At 43.3% G+C, this 16,059-nt stretch overlaps 1 protein-coding gene across 4 annotated transcripts in view; it reads right to left on the bottom strand.

The window, feature by feature from the left end:
- Window positions 1-16,059, bottom strand: part of SDK1 (sidekick cell adhesion molecule 1) — a 384,804-nt gene that overhangs the window by 48,071 nt on the left and 320,674 nt on the right. For all 4 annotated transcript variants that reach the window (XM_041401548.1, XM_041401551.1, XM_041401550.1 and 1 more), the window contains exons 31-35: window positions 12,784-12,985; window positions 10,856-10,959; window positions 8,783-8,853; window positions 4,056-4,191; window positions 43-144 (exon numbers count right to left, since the gene is read on the bottom strand). In XM_041401548.1, coding sequence (XP_041257482.1) covers window positions 43-144; window positions 4,056-4,191; window positions 8,783-8,853; window positions 10,856-10,959; window positions 12,784-12,985 — 615 coding nt within the window. The remainder of the gene's footprint in view (window positions 1-42; window positions 145-4,055; window positions 4,192-8,782; window positions 8,854-10,855; window positions 10,960-12,783; window positions 12,986-16,059) is intronic.

The raw sequence follows: 16,059 nt of genomic DNA, 5'->3' as shown, positions 1-16,059 counted from the left end.
AAAAAAAAAAAAAAGAAATCAACTTATTTTCTTTTCACATACCTGCTTCACCCACAAACACTTCCACTGGTGTGCTGGTAGGGCTCTCACCAATGACATTATATGCTGTCATTAGTACTTCATATCTCTTGTATTTCTTCAATTCTGAAAAAGTAAAGTATTACATATTAATATTATATATTATGATTTACACTGTATTACAGTTATCTTTTAGACTCCAACACCTCTTTGTCTCCAGACTTGTCTCTCAGAATAGAACAGGGGCAGTAGAACAGTACAACAGTGCAATGTCTACTTCAAGCCTTCCCCAATTCACACATCAGTATTTTCATCATTTTGAAAGACATTTGTGATGAAATGGCAGGATTTTTCAGAGTTTCCTCACAGTGTTACTCCAGTAAGAGGAATAATGATTTATCTCTATTTCTTATGGATAACTAGCCAGAGGAACATCTCTAGGTCATTCTTAAGTACAGAAAATGGCAGGATTTGGCTTTGAATGTCACCATAAAGCCTCATTTTGATCTGCACTGGTAGGAAAGAGCCTGCCTAGCCATTGCCTAATCCCTGGAATGCTTATTTAGGGGTGGCATTTGGCAACTGCACTCCTCTAGAACAGCTGAAGCAGGTGCAGAGGGAGAGCTGCAGTGGGGAATCTGGAGTCCCATTCCAGGTCCTCCACAGGGATCTTCTCCTCCAACATGACCACAGCCCGACCATCAATCAAAATCAGAAAGGAGAATTTGAAGGCTGGACTCCATTTGGCCACCAGGCAACAAATTTCTTTGCTGACACAGAGAAACTACTCTGACAGATGAGGCAGGTGAGTGAGAGAAGCGTGAAAACAATCTGAAAACCCCAATTGTTTGTGGGTAATTAACAGATGCAACGAGGGTGGAGCAGAATCACATCAACGTCATTAAGGGAGGCAGCGCCTGAGCAGTTTCAGATTTTGCATTTTCAGGATGAAAGAATCAATCCTAACAGATATATTTATCATCTACAATACTTAACAGGGAAATTAGAGTAAGAGAGCAATCAATAATATAAATTGCCCTATTTAAATGAGCATTGAATTAAGACACGCATGGCCAGAGGTCCAAATTTCTCCATTTGCCAATAATTTTCCCTGCTATCTATGAATCAGAGTCCTCTTAACACGGGGGCTGACAGTGTGCCATTGGTTTGGTATGGTTCAAAAAGTCTAATTAGGCAAGTTGTCTAATTTCAGTGTCACAAAACTGTTGATGTGTGTTGTGCTCCAATATCTGTCCGTGACTTCAGCATCATTCCCCAGTCTCTGGCATACTGTAAATTATACCTAATACATCCCCATTTTTTTATGTGTCATATCACTACATTTGGATGGACTTCAAAAGATGGAGCAAGCAAATCAGAAATAACAAACAATAGTAAGATACACACGTATAGAACTGGGCAGCTTGCACAGGGAAACTGTTTCTTTTGCCATGAGAAGTCACAAAGGAGACTTTAGTGTTAACTGGATGTGGAAGAAAATGGAACACGAGAGTTCATGCATGCAACTTGCAGTGGGGATCAGGCTTCATTTTTTCTTTTTTTTTAGTCCATCACAATCTGTGACTCAAAAGCCTTGGGCAAAACCTATCTAGTGAACCATCAGCACCACAAAGCAACTTGCCTTTTAACTCTGTCGAATGTTATTTTATTCATTTCCAATTGAAAACACCTCTGGAGATGCACATAAATTCATTGGGCCCTTTCTAAATTGGCCTTGTACTCCATGGAATGCCCGAGCATCGCAATGTTTGAATCATAGGACTAACGATGTGATACAGCTAAACTCAGATGGACTGCAGAATATGTAGCAAGTGAATCAAAATTCATTTAGCATTAGCAATACTGGGTTGTTACAGTCACTAATGTTTTACCTTCCCAGCAGCCACATTTTTACAACAGCTACCTACTTGCATCATCGATGTCTCTGGGCGTAGGGGAAGCAAAGGTTTAAAGAAAAAGAAACTGGAGAAAGCCAGAGTCATTAATCTGTGTTGATTTCTGCTGGATCTACGGAGGGGAGCCACAGGAGTTTGCCCATGGTATATTTTGAGCCATTACAAAGAGTCTCAACTGAAGGCAATGTGCACTTACGTGTTAATTCATACGTCGTTAATGCAGAGCTGCTGTTCACTGTCTTGAAGCTGCTTTGGGCTATTCAGGGTAAGCAAAGCAGAAAGCTTGTTACAGTGCAAGGAAATAGTTATTGCAAATGATGTACAGCAGAGACAGAGGCAAATGAGGCAGCACACCCATACACAGTTTAAGCTTTAGGAATATACCTTGCAGGGCAATAAAATCACATCACTCTCTCGTAACACATCAAGAGCATCTCGCCCACATGGGGCTGTTTCATTTCCTCCTCAAACAGAGAGCTGACAAATACACAACACAAAGATGTTCTGGCTTTTAGATTAAATAGAACAAATGAGTAAAAATGAAATGATTTCTAGGGGCGAAAGCTCTCAGTGGTGCATTACGTCCTGATTTCTCGAGATGCAAAATTCAGAACCTGAAGAGCTGCAGAATACTGAGCTGGCACGTGGACCACAAAGTGAACACTTAGATCAGGGCAGGACCTGTTTCTTGAAGCGTGAATTTGATTTCCCACAGTCTCACTGAAAGAATTCAAGATTCCTGCTGTGAGTGAATTGTAATAATATGCTAAGCTGTGCAAAACTGTGGGTCAGTGAGGAACAGAGGTGTTCTAAGGTGAGAATTAAGAGGAGAAAGAGGGAAATTTATCTTAAAACACATTTGTCTCCACCCCTTGCTCTCTCTGTCTCTTGACTCCCTGGCGAGGTGCAGCTTGTTTTTTCTCCTCTACAGTAATTAGGAACATAGCTGCAGGGCCAGACAAAAAGAGGGAAAAGACAAAACTGGGTAGTTCCACAGGCTCCCTGTCTTGTGAGAGCATCCAAATTCATGATTTCATAATGTACACTGTCAGTCATTCAGTTTTTGTCTGAGAAAAACCCTTCTGCATTCCTACACCTACGAGAGCTTTACATCTCTCTCCTGGTTCAAGCTGCTCAGCCTGAGAAGTCTCATTAGCTCTGACCACATAAGTGAGGTCAGAGTTAGGGGCTTACTTTATATTTAAAGCACCCACTTATCCACACCCACATTAAAATTCACTCTTGCTTTTGTAGAAATCACTTCTATGGGTTCAGGAAAGCATGGCAGATGATATAAGATATTAAAATAGTCTCACTGAACCCTATTCTCCTGCTCTTGGAGTATTATCTTATTCTGAATATTCCAGTGACATCGAAGAGGACAAAAGCTGGTCCCTACATGAGCACATCTCATTGCTGGACCTTATTTCTCAAGCTACTGAGTGTTCACATCTGCCTCACATCATCTTATTCTGCCTATTCTTCCCTCTGATTTCTTTTCTAGCCTTTATCTAAAAAGCCTTTTCATTTTTTCTATTATTCCTCTCCCTTTCCACCTTCTTTCCATGTGAGCCATAAATCCCAGTGGCTAAAATGGAAAACAGGCACCTAAAAATTCTTGCTCATCTTTGCTATTTTCTTCTAAAATGTGGACAAGCACTTTGAAATTATAAAAATTCTATTTTAAAATTCTCCTCAGCTGTTTTCCTCATACTGTAAAAAGAAAAACAAAATGTCAATTATAAAAACTATTGAAAAAAGCAAGAAAGGCAAAAGTTGCCAGCTGAGAAAAATGAAGTGTCTCTCGTTTGAAGGCAGAACAAAGTGTACCAGGGTAATTATGAGGTGGAGGTAGGGGGATGCAGGAAATCAGAGGGTATGTGAGGGACAGACCATCAATTCCAGCATGCTGGCAGAGATCAGCACAGACCATTACAATGCTGATCACACTCAGGTCACTTGCATTTTTCAGCATCTTCAGGCTGGCTGTGTAAAACCTGAATTATTCCCAGCTCTCTTAGACTTACATCTTATTTCCATGGGGCAAGAGTGGGGTGCAGTGCCTGGTGTAATGACAGATTACCATTGTGGGATATTTTAAGGTCCAAAGCACAGGCTTACGTGTGAGCTCTGCTCTCAGAGCCGAGGGGTTCTGGATGGTTTTGGATTCTGTCCCAGGCCCGGTGTCGTAATCCAGCTCGCGGTAGTAGATGCGGTATCCCAGCAGGAGCCCGTTCACACTCTCCACCTTGGGGGGCTGAAAAACACCCACGTGAAGAACAGGCTGGTTAGGATGGGCATGGCAACAGACATCCAGCACCAGGGGCAGTGGCTCTGGGCTCTGCTGAAAACAGACGTTAATAATGCACTGGGTTGGAGGTTGTGTGGTTTCAAAAGCATAATTAAAGGCAACTTTGAGGATTTTGCTCGGCTGTGGCCATTGCAAAAGGCTCTTGACTGAAAAATCCACACAGTGAACCTTCTTGGTGCACAGAAACCTGGGTGGGATGAAAAGTATAAATAAGCACTCCATGGAAATGCAAGTTGCCTTCCATCAACCATGGAACAGCCAAACAGTGTTTCACTGCTTCCAAAAGGAAATGAATTATTTTGTCACAGACAGAATTTCTTCCTTTTCCTTGGGGACTGATCACAGGATAGTCTTCATTTGGCATTATTTTACTGAAAGACTGATGATCAAATAAAAAGGAAAATAAAAAGGAATAATAAAAATTGTTCTGGCTTTGATTAGGAAGACAAAACTAGGTCTAATAACAACCTCATAGAGGCATTTAGAGAGAAGTTACAGTGTGATGGGCTCTGGTGTGGGCACAGAGGAAAACCAAGGGCTCCTCCATAATAGCTCAGAGCAGTTTGGCACATACAGCCATGGGATGGCTCAAATATGAGGTTTTTTCTTTCAGCATCATGTTGGGAGATGCTCAAAGACAAAACACCTCAGGAAGGCTTCTCCAGCAGCCCCTCACATCCTCCTTCAGCTACAGATACACAGCTGGAACACTGAAATGGAGATTTGTATCTGGGTGTCTTGCTTAGGTAGAGACAAGCAAATGGATTCCTCATGTTTTGGAAAAATATTGCGTTCCTGAGGCTAATGCAGGCTAAGAACTGCAGAGAAGAGATGCCTTGAGCCATTTATCTTCTAAAGAGTCTTTAACTGAAATTTAAGGGGCTGAAAGTATAAATGAAAAGGGTTTTAATGATAATCTTGCCTTTAATCCAGAAAGATCCCTACCAGCCTTGAGAACTTTACTAAGGAAAAGCATTGTGTAAAAATTAACTGCTGGTGTGAAACACTGTCACAATAGAAGGTAACACCCCATGTAATTTTAATGAAGAAAGTCAGGACATCTTCACAGAAATGAGGAAGATCTTTGGTACTTCTGCTTCCAGAAATGACATGAGTTTTCCATTATTCCATTGCAATGGCAAGAGGAGGGAGAGAACTGTCCTCAGTGCCAAGGACCTTGCTTTGGGTGAGGGCTGAAGGAATTAAGTAGAAAGACTGCAGTTTATGGAAACCAAAAAAAGAAAAGTACATGAATCAGAGTATAAGGAAACTACACCTGCTCCAGAAGGAAGCTGCCTTCTTTTGCAGCTGTCCTGCACAGAGCCTGCTGAAAGCAACCCAAACCCTCCCAAGATTTCACTTGCGCTGCCTGGGTGGAAATCTCCTATTTGTCATTTCAGGCTCATCATTGTGCTCCAATCCCTGGCAAAGCTCTGACCACCTCTCACTGCTATTTGGGATCTGAGTAGAGAACGATGCTGTGGATACAGGATTGTGAGGGACCTCGAGGATCATCAGGGCTGGGAGCTCCCCACTGCAGAACCCCACCTGCTGAAAGCTTCTTCCACAGACAGAACAACCTCCAGAAACCAGAACCAGAACAACCAGAGAAGAAATGGAGCTGATTCTTCAGCCTCCCAGTATTCCTGTTGGAAGCTGTTCCCAGCCTCACCACTCGGGTGGTTAGAAACATTCATTTAATTTCTAATCTAAATAATTCATAGCCGGTTTCTAACCATTTGTTCCTGTGCTAACATTGCCTTTTGGGTTAAATTGTTCTTCTCCCTGTGGGGTGTTTACTCCTGTGATGTATTTTAGAAAGGGCAATCATATTCCCTCTACGACTGCATTTCACAAGGCAAATAAATCAAGGTCTCGTACAACAGCCTTTCCTAGTCTCAGGCTGAGAGCCCCTTGTCCAAGGGACTAAGAAAATAGACCAAATAAAGTGCCAGGTTCCTCCAGAGCTGCCCCATGATGTTAGTGCTCATGGACCAGCTGAAACACTCTCCTGTGCAAGAAGATGAGATGGGGTTACTGGAAATCATCAGTATCTCTCTCCCGATATTTTCTTTTTTTTCTTTTTTTTTTTTTTTTTTAAATCTTTTGACTTTCTGTTTTCTGTATTACACTGAAGTTACTTTAGCCCTGATGGTGCCCTTGCAGAGGACTCCACAGCACAGCAGTGTCCTCGCCTACTTATGATTACCTACCTATGACTTTTCCTATTTTAATTACTAATAAACTTTTTTCAAATTCAGGGGAAAAAAAAAAGTTGAAGTGGAATATCCTGCATAACTCTAAAAGGAAAACCCTGCTGAAGCTGAGAAGAATGTGACTCCCTGCTCTGCCACGTAACAGCCTTACAAGTAAAGCTTAATTTCTCTTTGTGACCCAACACTGATGTTATTGTTTTCTTACAAAACAATATATAAAAATAAAACATTGGGTTTTTATGCTATCATGTGATTCTCCATTTTTTCCTTCCTTGAGATTTAGGAGACAGGAAAGCTCAGAAAATAAATAGCTTGCAAACTGTCTCTCTTTTTGCCATGGAAATGATGATTCTTTCCTGGAAAGGGTAGTCTGCTAAAAGGTCAGGTCTTCCCCTTCCTATCTGTCTTCTGTGGACAAAACTCTGCTTTTGATGTAATGGATTATTTAGGATTTTGTAGAAAGGCCTGGGGGATCTGCTGAAATAGGTAAAATGGTTATGAGTGGCAGCCCATAATGGTGTACAGAAGTAAGAGAAACATCTTTGTGCTCTTTCTAAAGAGAAATAAATAAATAAAGACTGAAATGTAAGTTTGAATAATTGTTCTCTCTAAGGTAGAAGCAGAACAGTACATGATCCTGATGTTAAGTGTAACATCCTCCAGAACATTTGAAACAACCCTGCATTATTGATACAACAGACCTCACTGGAAATTACTTATTTTCTTCCTCCTTTAAATTTAAAAATAACGGACTGATTGGACCAAGCAGCTGAAAGCCCAGATAGTGCATCGAGAATTTGTTTTGTGAATTATTAACACAGCTCAAAGTAAAAAATTTAGCTTTGCTTGGAAATCCACTCTCCCATTTAGCTTGACTGCTGCTTTCAGTTTACATTATTTCTTAGACACTGCTGTGAAACTTCCTCTTAATTGGAGGCTATTGTGGGACTTCAAGATTTTTGTTTATTTGAAAAATATAGAATGGTTGAATTACCAGGACCTATTAATATACATGTGGTAATGACATATAATCGCCCACAACTCCCTCGAGATGGCTCTGGCACAACAACCCCATTTCACTTTCATGAAATGAAAAGCATCCAATTACCTAAACAACCACCTATTTCACATTAACTACACACCAGTAATCAGTCAGCTGGGGGAACGTTTATTTCTGTGGTCCATCGTGCCTCACATCCTCTTTGTCCTCTCTTTCTGCTCTTTTTTCACCTTTGCTGGGGGCTCTTGTTGTAGGTGGGGAGGTAGATTTGCATCTCTCCATAATTCCTCTGGTAAAACTGCTCAACATGTCTCCCATTTGCTCAACAGGCTGTAAGCAATGCTGCTGCTTAGGATTCTCCTGTGTGAGCTGGGGCCAGGCACCCAGCAGCACAGCCAGGCAGATTTGAAAGTGCTGCTGCACACCAATAAACACACCCTCATCCATATATTTTTCTTCCAAAAATTCAAGGAGTCCCATCTGTACTGTAAATGCATATGTACATTTTTCACTATAATGCAATCTGTCCAAAGTTATCCTTATGATGTGTGGGGGGCATTGTCTGGGGAGGAGGGTGGGAGAGGCTCTCCAGGATGGGTTATGGGTAATGTGCAGCACCCCGCTGGGGTCCCTCTATTAATGCCCATTCTGCAAAAAGAAACCTCAGGCACTGGATCACAAAATGTTCCTGCATCTCCCAGGAGGCCAGGATTGAGAGCTAAAGGAAGGCAGAGGAAATGCCAATATAAAATGCAGACTTGACACAAATACTTCCCCATCCAACCCGGAGAGACTGCAGAGAGCTCAAACTTCTTTTCTTTTCTCTGAAGAAACTCAATGTTTCCCTCTCCAAGAGTCAAGAGGGCATGTGGAGCTCCTCAGAGGTATGAATGGGATCTCAGGCACTGATCTCAGGCTTCTGATCATTCCAGCAGCAGGAGGAGGCTGTGCACAACGTGAGCTTTTGATTACCTGATCTTACCAACACCATAGCTCCGTGGAGTATTTTCTGTGTAAAGATGCACAACCATGGAGAGCAATGAAAGGGCAGGAAAACATGACACAAAACAACCTTGGACATGGCTACAGACACTCCTTTACCTCCCAGTGGGGGACAAAGTAAAAGCAACTGACAGGAATCTCCATTCATCACTAAAATTTATGCTAGATCAGGCAAATAAGGAAGTAGCTGCAGTCCTTCAATGTTAGTACAATACTTGCAGCTCAAGAAAATATCCCTGGCAATGTACCCTTAAATTCAACAAGTTAAAGCAACCAAAAAATTGTTCACAGGAACATCAGAATTTTTCATTTTACCTACCTGCCACTGCACAAGGACAGAGGAAGTCGTGTGGGGAGTTACTATCACAGAACTGGGTGGTTCATCTGGAACTAAACAAGAGAAAAAGGAAACAAAAGCAGTTACAGCAAGAGGGTGGAAAAGGAACAGCTTTTCTTTCACTCATCAAGTTCTTTTTCTTCACTGCTGAAGGAAATCTAGCCCAGCTGCTTCGTGGTGGATCCCAAAAGCAGCATGGTGGATGTGGATGTTGGAGCCCAGGGAGAAGCCAGGCACACCTCTTACATCCCTTGCTCTGCCTGGGGCTTTGGCAGCTTGAGCAGAGTAAGAGAAGCTCAGGGCATAAACCTGGAGGAAGCTGCAGCAGCCAGCTGCCCACAGACCACCTGATGCCCATCTGTAAGGAACTTTAACCAGCCGTGTGCTGTCTCCAAAGGGTGAGAAAACTGCTCCCAGATTTTTCAGGAGGTTTTTTGCCATCTTTGGGGCAAGCCTGCCTTGAATTTAGGAGTGTGTGTCACATAGCCACATATTATTTTAGTCAGGACAGCTTGATTTACCACAGGTTAACCCTTTCCTGTGCCCATGGCCTCCCAGACACTCCACAGCAGCTCAAAGACACGAAGCAAAGGCTTATCAGGAGCTCACAGCCCTCCACAGTGCAATGCTCAAGTGGCAGGACTGGAGTTGCACAGCAGAATAAATGCTCAGTTTGCTGAGAAGGTGAGAAGCTTTCATGATTTTTTCCCACCTGTATTGTGAGGAGGCCAAGCACAACTCTGGATCCACTGTAGCTAAATTCAAAGACAACTTAAAATGAAATTTTAAATTCCAAAACAGTGAGTCAGTGCTGCCTCATTAGCACCAGTTACAGCCTGCACCGACCCTGCTGCTGCTATGCAGGAAGGTGGAGAGTCAGGATGCCTTTAAGGGGCTGCTTAGCACATTGGTTCAGGTATCAAATGGGTTCCTGTTTAACATCCCACACTCTGGGATGAGCTCTGTCCTCTCTCTGGTCTTCTGATTTCAAGATCACATTCCCTGGCAAAATGGCTTCCTATTTTTATATCTCAGTGTCATTTCTAACTCATCACTCCTTGCTCTCTAGGAAATAATTCCTCTATGGTTATATACATAGTAATTTAGGTTGGACAAGACCATCAAGTCAGCACTTTCAAGCCCACTGCTAACTCATGTCCCCAAGTGCCACATGTACATGGCTTTCCATTCCCCCCAGGGATGGGGACTCCAGCACTGCCCTAGGCAGCTTTTGCCAGTGCTCGAGAAACCTTACAGTGAAGCAATTTTCCCTAATAATCAATCTAAACTTCCCCTGGTGCAACCAGACCATTTCCTTATGTCCTACCACTTCTTACTTGGGAGAAGAGATTGACCCCCCACCTCACACCAACCACATATACATATTTATCCATGTATGTATCCCAGGATTACCCAGTTTCCCAGGGTCAAAGCACATACTGATGCTTTTCCTACTTTGCAGAGTTCCTGTAAAGTAACATTCAAGACATCAGAGCTACTTCTGCATTCAGGCATCGACTTTATACAATCAAGGAATTAGAAGCTGATCTCTAAGGCTAAAAATAAAAGCCTTGTCAATGTCATTCACAGTTTATTAGTCCTGATCTGCAGGATTAAATGCTCATGTTTCCAGGAGCTTCATACTCTTTCTTACTTATACCTCAGCAATTTTGCCATTCTGCAGACTGACGTGGATTGTGAGGGGAAAACAATTGAAGAAACTTCTTCAAATGTATGCAGGGCTCTACATTTATTTTTAATGCTGTCTTGTAAATTATTCAATTTCTGCAAAGATAATGGTTAGTGCAGAGTTTGGAAGCCAATCAAATGAAGTTTTAATCCATTTTGAGACTCCTGAAAGTATGATTCATTATCAGAGGGCACAGCAGGACACTTAAAGGCTGCCTGTTCAGCCATATCTCATTGCTACCTGTGTCAACTTCCTGTGGACAAAACTGCTTTGGCTGTTGGTTTTCACTCCAGCCTCCATGGAGAACACCCTGCAGTGGCTCCAGGAGCCCTGGGGAGCCCCCAGTGTGCCTTCTCTTCCCTTACCATCCTGCAGGGTTGTGACCGCCTCTGTCTCCGCGCTGAAGTCGCTGTCCCCGATGTCGTTGGTGGCCTTCACTCTCAGCTTGTAGGAGGTGAACGGGTTCAGGCTGTGGAATGGGGAAAGCAAGGCTGAAAAGGGGATGAAATTTCCCTCCCTCATCACAACTTGCCTCCAGAGAGACCCTGCCCACTGCCCACCAGAGTCACAGAGCACTTTGTCTTCTCTCCATCACCTTTTCTCTGCAGTCTCCCTCAGCTCCCCAGGTGCTCCCACACCTGCTGCCATCAGCACCTTCCCAGATGACCCCTGCTCTGAGTTCCCAGAAACACTCATTTATTGCTGAATAAATGAGACCACCAGAACACAGACCTGAAGCTACAGCTCAGGGAGCAGCCCACGACTGGGGCTTGCTATCTGAGTTCTGCATGGCTGTGCAGAGCCTGGCTTTCAAGGTGCTTTGCTGAGATATCCTCCAAAGCCATCTGAGTATGGATGGGCAGGGCAGGTGGGGAGGAGGCAGGAAACGTGCCCAGGGTCAGCCAGTGTCCAGCAGGCTCTGGAATTCAGAGTGCCAGCTCCTGACTAATCCCTTACACCACACCACTTGATCAGTGCATTTTGCTCCTGCTGAATCCCAAATTGATGCCATTACTTGGATTATGTAATAAAGACGGTGACAACAGGTTCCCTGCAGCTCTTTTATCTATGTGGTGCTTTAAGATATGCAAAGAGTGATTTCCAGCTGACACAACCTTGCAAAGATGATTCTGTCTTGGCTTGGCAGGGGAGGTGAAGGGGAGGCCGCCTTTGGAGTTGCAGGCAGAGGTTTGAAATGCAGAGCTGTAACTTATGGGGGATTTCACTGATTAATTGGTAGTGTCTAACCATCCACTGGCAGATGGAACACTGACTACAAACCCAAGCTACTTGTAAGGAATGATTAAACATCAAGGATAACGCATTCTGATGGGCAGCACTCTCACATCCATGACTCTTCTGGACTTCCACAGGAAAGTGCTTTTAAGCAAGGGGGAGAAGAAATCTCTTTCAGTAGTGCCACACTATCAGGACAATTACTTATCTACAGCAACTTGATTAATGTGAATCATCCTTTTTGATCTTTTGTTTTCAGTCATGCCAATGTCAAGTACAAGTGACATAGATGGTTTCCTTGCTTTTGCATGTTTTGACTGGAAAGATACTGGCACACAACCAGTGAGCTGCCATATACCACAGCCACCAATGCTTTTAATAACAGACCCAAAAAATCTGTATCTGAATGCTCAGAATACCTTGCAGCCTAAAAGCTTTCAGCCTTTTAGAAATAATCTGATTTGTACTGGCTTGTCAGCAGAGGAAATGGACAGCAAAACAAGTACCTGCTCGTAGACATTCAATTACTTCTGCTGATGTTACAAGGACTTTAATTACACCAGTATTGCAGAGGATATAATGAAGCCTGAATAACAAAGTTTAAACATTCTGATGCTATCTATAAACTTCAGTATGGAAAATACAGATAAAAATGGTTCTCATTTCATCTGGAAAAGCTTATATAGAGATAATTGCAATGCAGCATTCGGAGTGGATTTTAACATCAGTCACTACTGAAAGGATTTTTAACTAGTTGTATTTTACAGAGCACTGTGTAGCTACATATGATTTAGCCTGAGTAGTGTTATCTGTGGTGCTGAGCTTCCAGGAAAGGCTTCAAAAAGATGCACTGCAGCCCAACTTTAATTAGATTTATTGCATGACCTTCAGCAAATCTCTCAACTGCTGTTCATAACACCACCTCTGAAATGGGAGCAGCGGCCTCACTTAACCTCTCTCCCCCAAAAAGAACATGAAGCTGAGTGATGCTTGTTTTGGTTTTCTAACTAGTGGGAAAGTATGGGAATTTCTGTGCTAGCCTGGGATCACGTGGTACCTTTCGACAAGGCAGGATGTGGCCTCGTGGCTGATGGAGGAGGAGTAGGTTTGCCAGGCTCCGTGTGGCAGCTCCCGCACTTGGACTGTGAAATACCGGATTGGTGACGATCCATCACTGCCAGGGACCCAGGTCAGCACCAGGCTCCGGGAGGACACGTCGCCCTGGGGGGTCATCACCTGCCTGGGAGGTGCTGGTCGTTCTGCAATCAAACCATAATTTAGCTGCTTTGAGAGGAAATTCAAAGCAATGTAAAATGAGACAGCCTGGTCAGATTTTCACAGTGGCAAAGCCAAAGGGCATTGAATTTTTGGATTTGCCACATGAAGCATACGGCCATCCCATTCCTTAACCTTCCACTGCAAGGAGAAGCAGTAAAACTGATTCTTATCTCCCTGCATCAAAGGTCACTGCAGGATATAAACCTTCCTCACAGTGGACCTCAAACTTGGGAGGGGGTCTTGACCTGGCAGGTTAAAGAAGAATCATCAGGACTGACAGCCAAGCAAAGCAAGGCAAACTTTAATGAAACTCAGCTGTGCTTCTGGCTGCAGTTGCTCTTTTGACAGACTCTGTGTGTAAATTAGCTCACTTTTTAACCTGTTCTTACTACTTGGTACCAGGAACTCTGTTCTCTCTGCGCTGTGCAGGGTCCTCTTTCCCCAGGCATGAGGAAGAGGCAGGGGCGAGCTGGAACAGGCTGTTGTGGGGCAGAGTCCAAGCACACACAGCTGATGCTGAATTCCTGCACCAGGCAAGGAACCAGGAGGCATCAGCAGCTCCTGCTGCTGCTGCTTCCAAACCCCAGCCTGGAACCAGCACAGAGCTGGGGCTGGAGCACCTGGTGCAGGTTCCTTCCAGTGCTCCCCAACTCTTCCCTTCATACCCATTAACTTTGAACCTGCAAAGTCAAACCAGCCAGTGCTGAGGGAGATCTCTCCAGAGTAATTACCCTCACACCTCTGGGATGAGCAGGGAATGGCAATGCAGGTGTAAGCATGCCAGCCCCCAACTGTTTCATTACAGATCTCCTTTCTCGTCACCATGTCTCCGCACTCCATCGATTTCAATAGAGAAACTCTATAGAGTGAGGAATAATTGTTTAATTGTTTATCATGAAGATTATTGATTCTGATTAAAATGTGTGGCATGTAATAAAGCAGAAATTGATTGGAGACACCGCAGTGACTTGCTTTTGAGAAGCAATTCAATTCAACTTCATCAGCACTTGTTTCCATAAACCCACCTCTGCCTGCCTGATTCCTCACAGCTCCGTATGGCCAGCGCTTCATTTCCCTGCCATCCCCTACAACCATTTCCTGCATGTTTTGGCATTTCTCTGCAGCCTGCTCTTGCTGACATCAGTGCCCAAAGACTTGTAAGCTATTAGCTGGAGGAAGCCCTGGGTGCCAGCAGCCTGCGAGCAGCAGCACGACACGAAAGGTCAGTGCCTTACACTGACAGGCAGAGACAGGGACGTGGGGTTATTCCATGCCAGGGAGGGAGAGTCATGCAGAGATTTTATACATTCTGCTGATAAGCTCTGCACTTTTGGGCAGGTCAGATCTTGCAGTCAGTCTCCCATGATTTGGTTTCCTTCTACTGCTAATGGGAGATCTTAAAATCTCCCGTGCTGCAGGATATACTCCCTGACTGTTTGTACAAACCCATTAGTATAAAGAGTTTATTTATGGGAGTTTAGCCACAAGCAAATGGTAAGGTGAGACTGTCAGTGCAGGCTTGAAAGGCCACATGACTCTATAGACTACTTTTAATTTCTTGCTACATTTCAGTTTTTTGACTCAGTTCTGCCCTGATCACCAATGTTGACTATTCTGAAGTGTAGATTCAAAGCACTGCAGTAGAGGCTCTGGAGACTACAGCCACAATATAACTTGGGATCTATAAATCACAGGCATCACTGCAAAATGTAAAGATTTATACTGGGATTAACCAAGGAATTTACAAGGGCAAGAGTGACTAATTTTGTTAATTTTCAAGAGAATTTTTGTGTCTGTCTACCTTAGTATCAAGGACTATGAGGATATTAAATACATATTTATTAACAGGAATTAGATATCTTTTCATTCTAGAATATTTATTGTCATGTATACACATTTCAGGTTAATTTCTTGTTAGCAAAATAGCTGCACTGGATACATTTCTTTATGATCCCCTTTTATAATTCTTGCTGATGTGAGAAAACATATTGTTGTCTTTATATTTTATATGGGATCAGTAGACTTATTGTTGCAAAGCACGTAGAGACGCAGCAGAGTTGCCCATCAAAAAGAGAAAGGGATCATGTTACATTGTGATTTGGGTACTCAAGATAACCCTAAAGCACTGATAGCAACAAGGGGTCACTGTTCCCACAGTGGAGCTGGGAGTTCTGCCTTGAGCTGTTGTGCATCCTTGTGCACAGTCTGGGGAATCTCAGCACATTTTATTGAGCAGGGGAGGCCCTGAGCTTTGAGAATTCACTTTTTTTGGCATGGTGGAGTTTTTTTGGAAGCCTCTACATGTCATGCTTTGATCCTCCCCTTTGACAGCAATCAGACAGGGGTGGGAGAAACCTTGAGCTGATAAATCTCTTTGATGGACAGTACCTTTAGCAGAGGCAGTTCCAATTTCCTAGTACATCTCCAGAGGTTCTTTCTCTGAAGACTGCACTGTTATGCACTGGGAAGGCTGCACATGACCTGCAGAGCTTTGCCAGAGGGAATTTTAAACCAAACCAAACAGGCCAGGAGTAGCTGAAATGCACCTCACAGGCTCTTGCTGTTGGTAGCTGAACATCAACTTCCTCTCTTAGAAATGTTAAAAGAAAAATAATGAGGAAGACGTTGTTGGCAAATACAATGGGAGATCCTTACTCTTGCAATCAATTATGTGCAAGGTGTAGAAAGGACTTTAAACAAATGATGGTTTATCAGGAACATTTTAGGAATTAAAAGCAAATGCCATTGGTTGCATTATAGTGCCCCAAGAGCAAGCCCACAAACACATGAAGAAATTCTAACAACAGCTGAAAGACATCTGTGGAAGTCTGGCCTGGTGACCTGCTGGAGTGTGCTCTTCTCTGAACTGTGACTTTTATATGGCATGGGAGTTGCATGGTTCTAGTTTTTGAGGGAGAATTTTACTTAAAAAATATCAACATCCAGACATAGCACAAAACCCAGTGGTGCTGGTAGAGTTACCCTGGCTTGTTTTGATTTTGTCAGCTCAAGAGACCACATACATTCTTTGCAGTGGAACATGGCCTATGTGCAA

This window comes from Onychostruthus taczanowskii, unplaced genomic scaffold, assembly GCF_017590055.1.
Source record: "Onychostruthus taczanowskii isolate IOZ18803 unplaced genomic scaffold, ASM1759005v1 scaffold19, whole genome shotgun sequence".
NCBI classification, from domain to species: domain Eukaryota; kingdom Metazoa; phylum Chordata; class Aves; order Passeriformes; family Passeridae; genus Onychostruthus; species Onychostruthus taczanowskii.
Note: the sequence above shows the minus strand (reverse complement) of the source record. Positions and strands in the feature narration are given on the sequence as shown.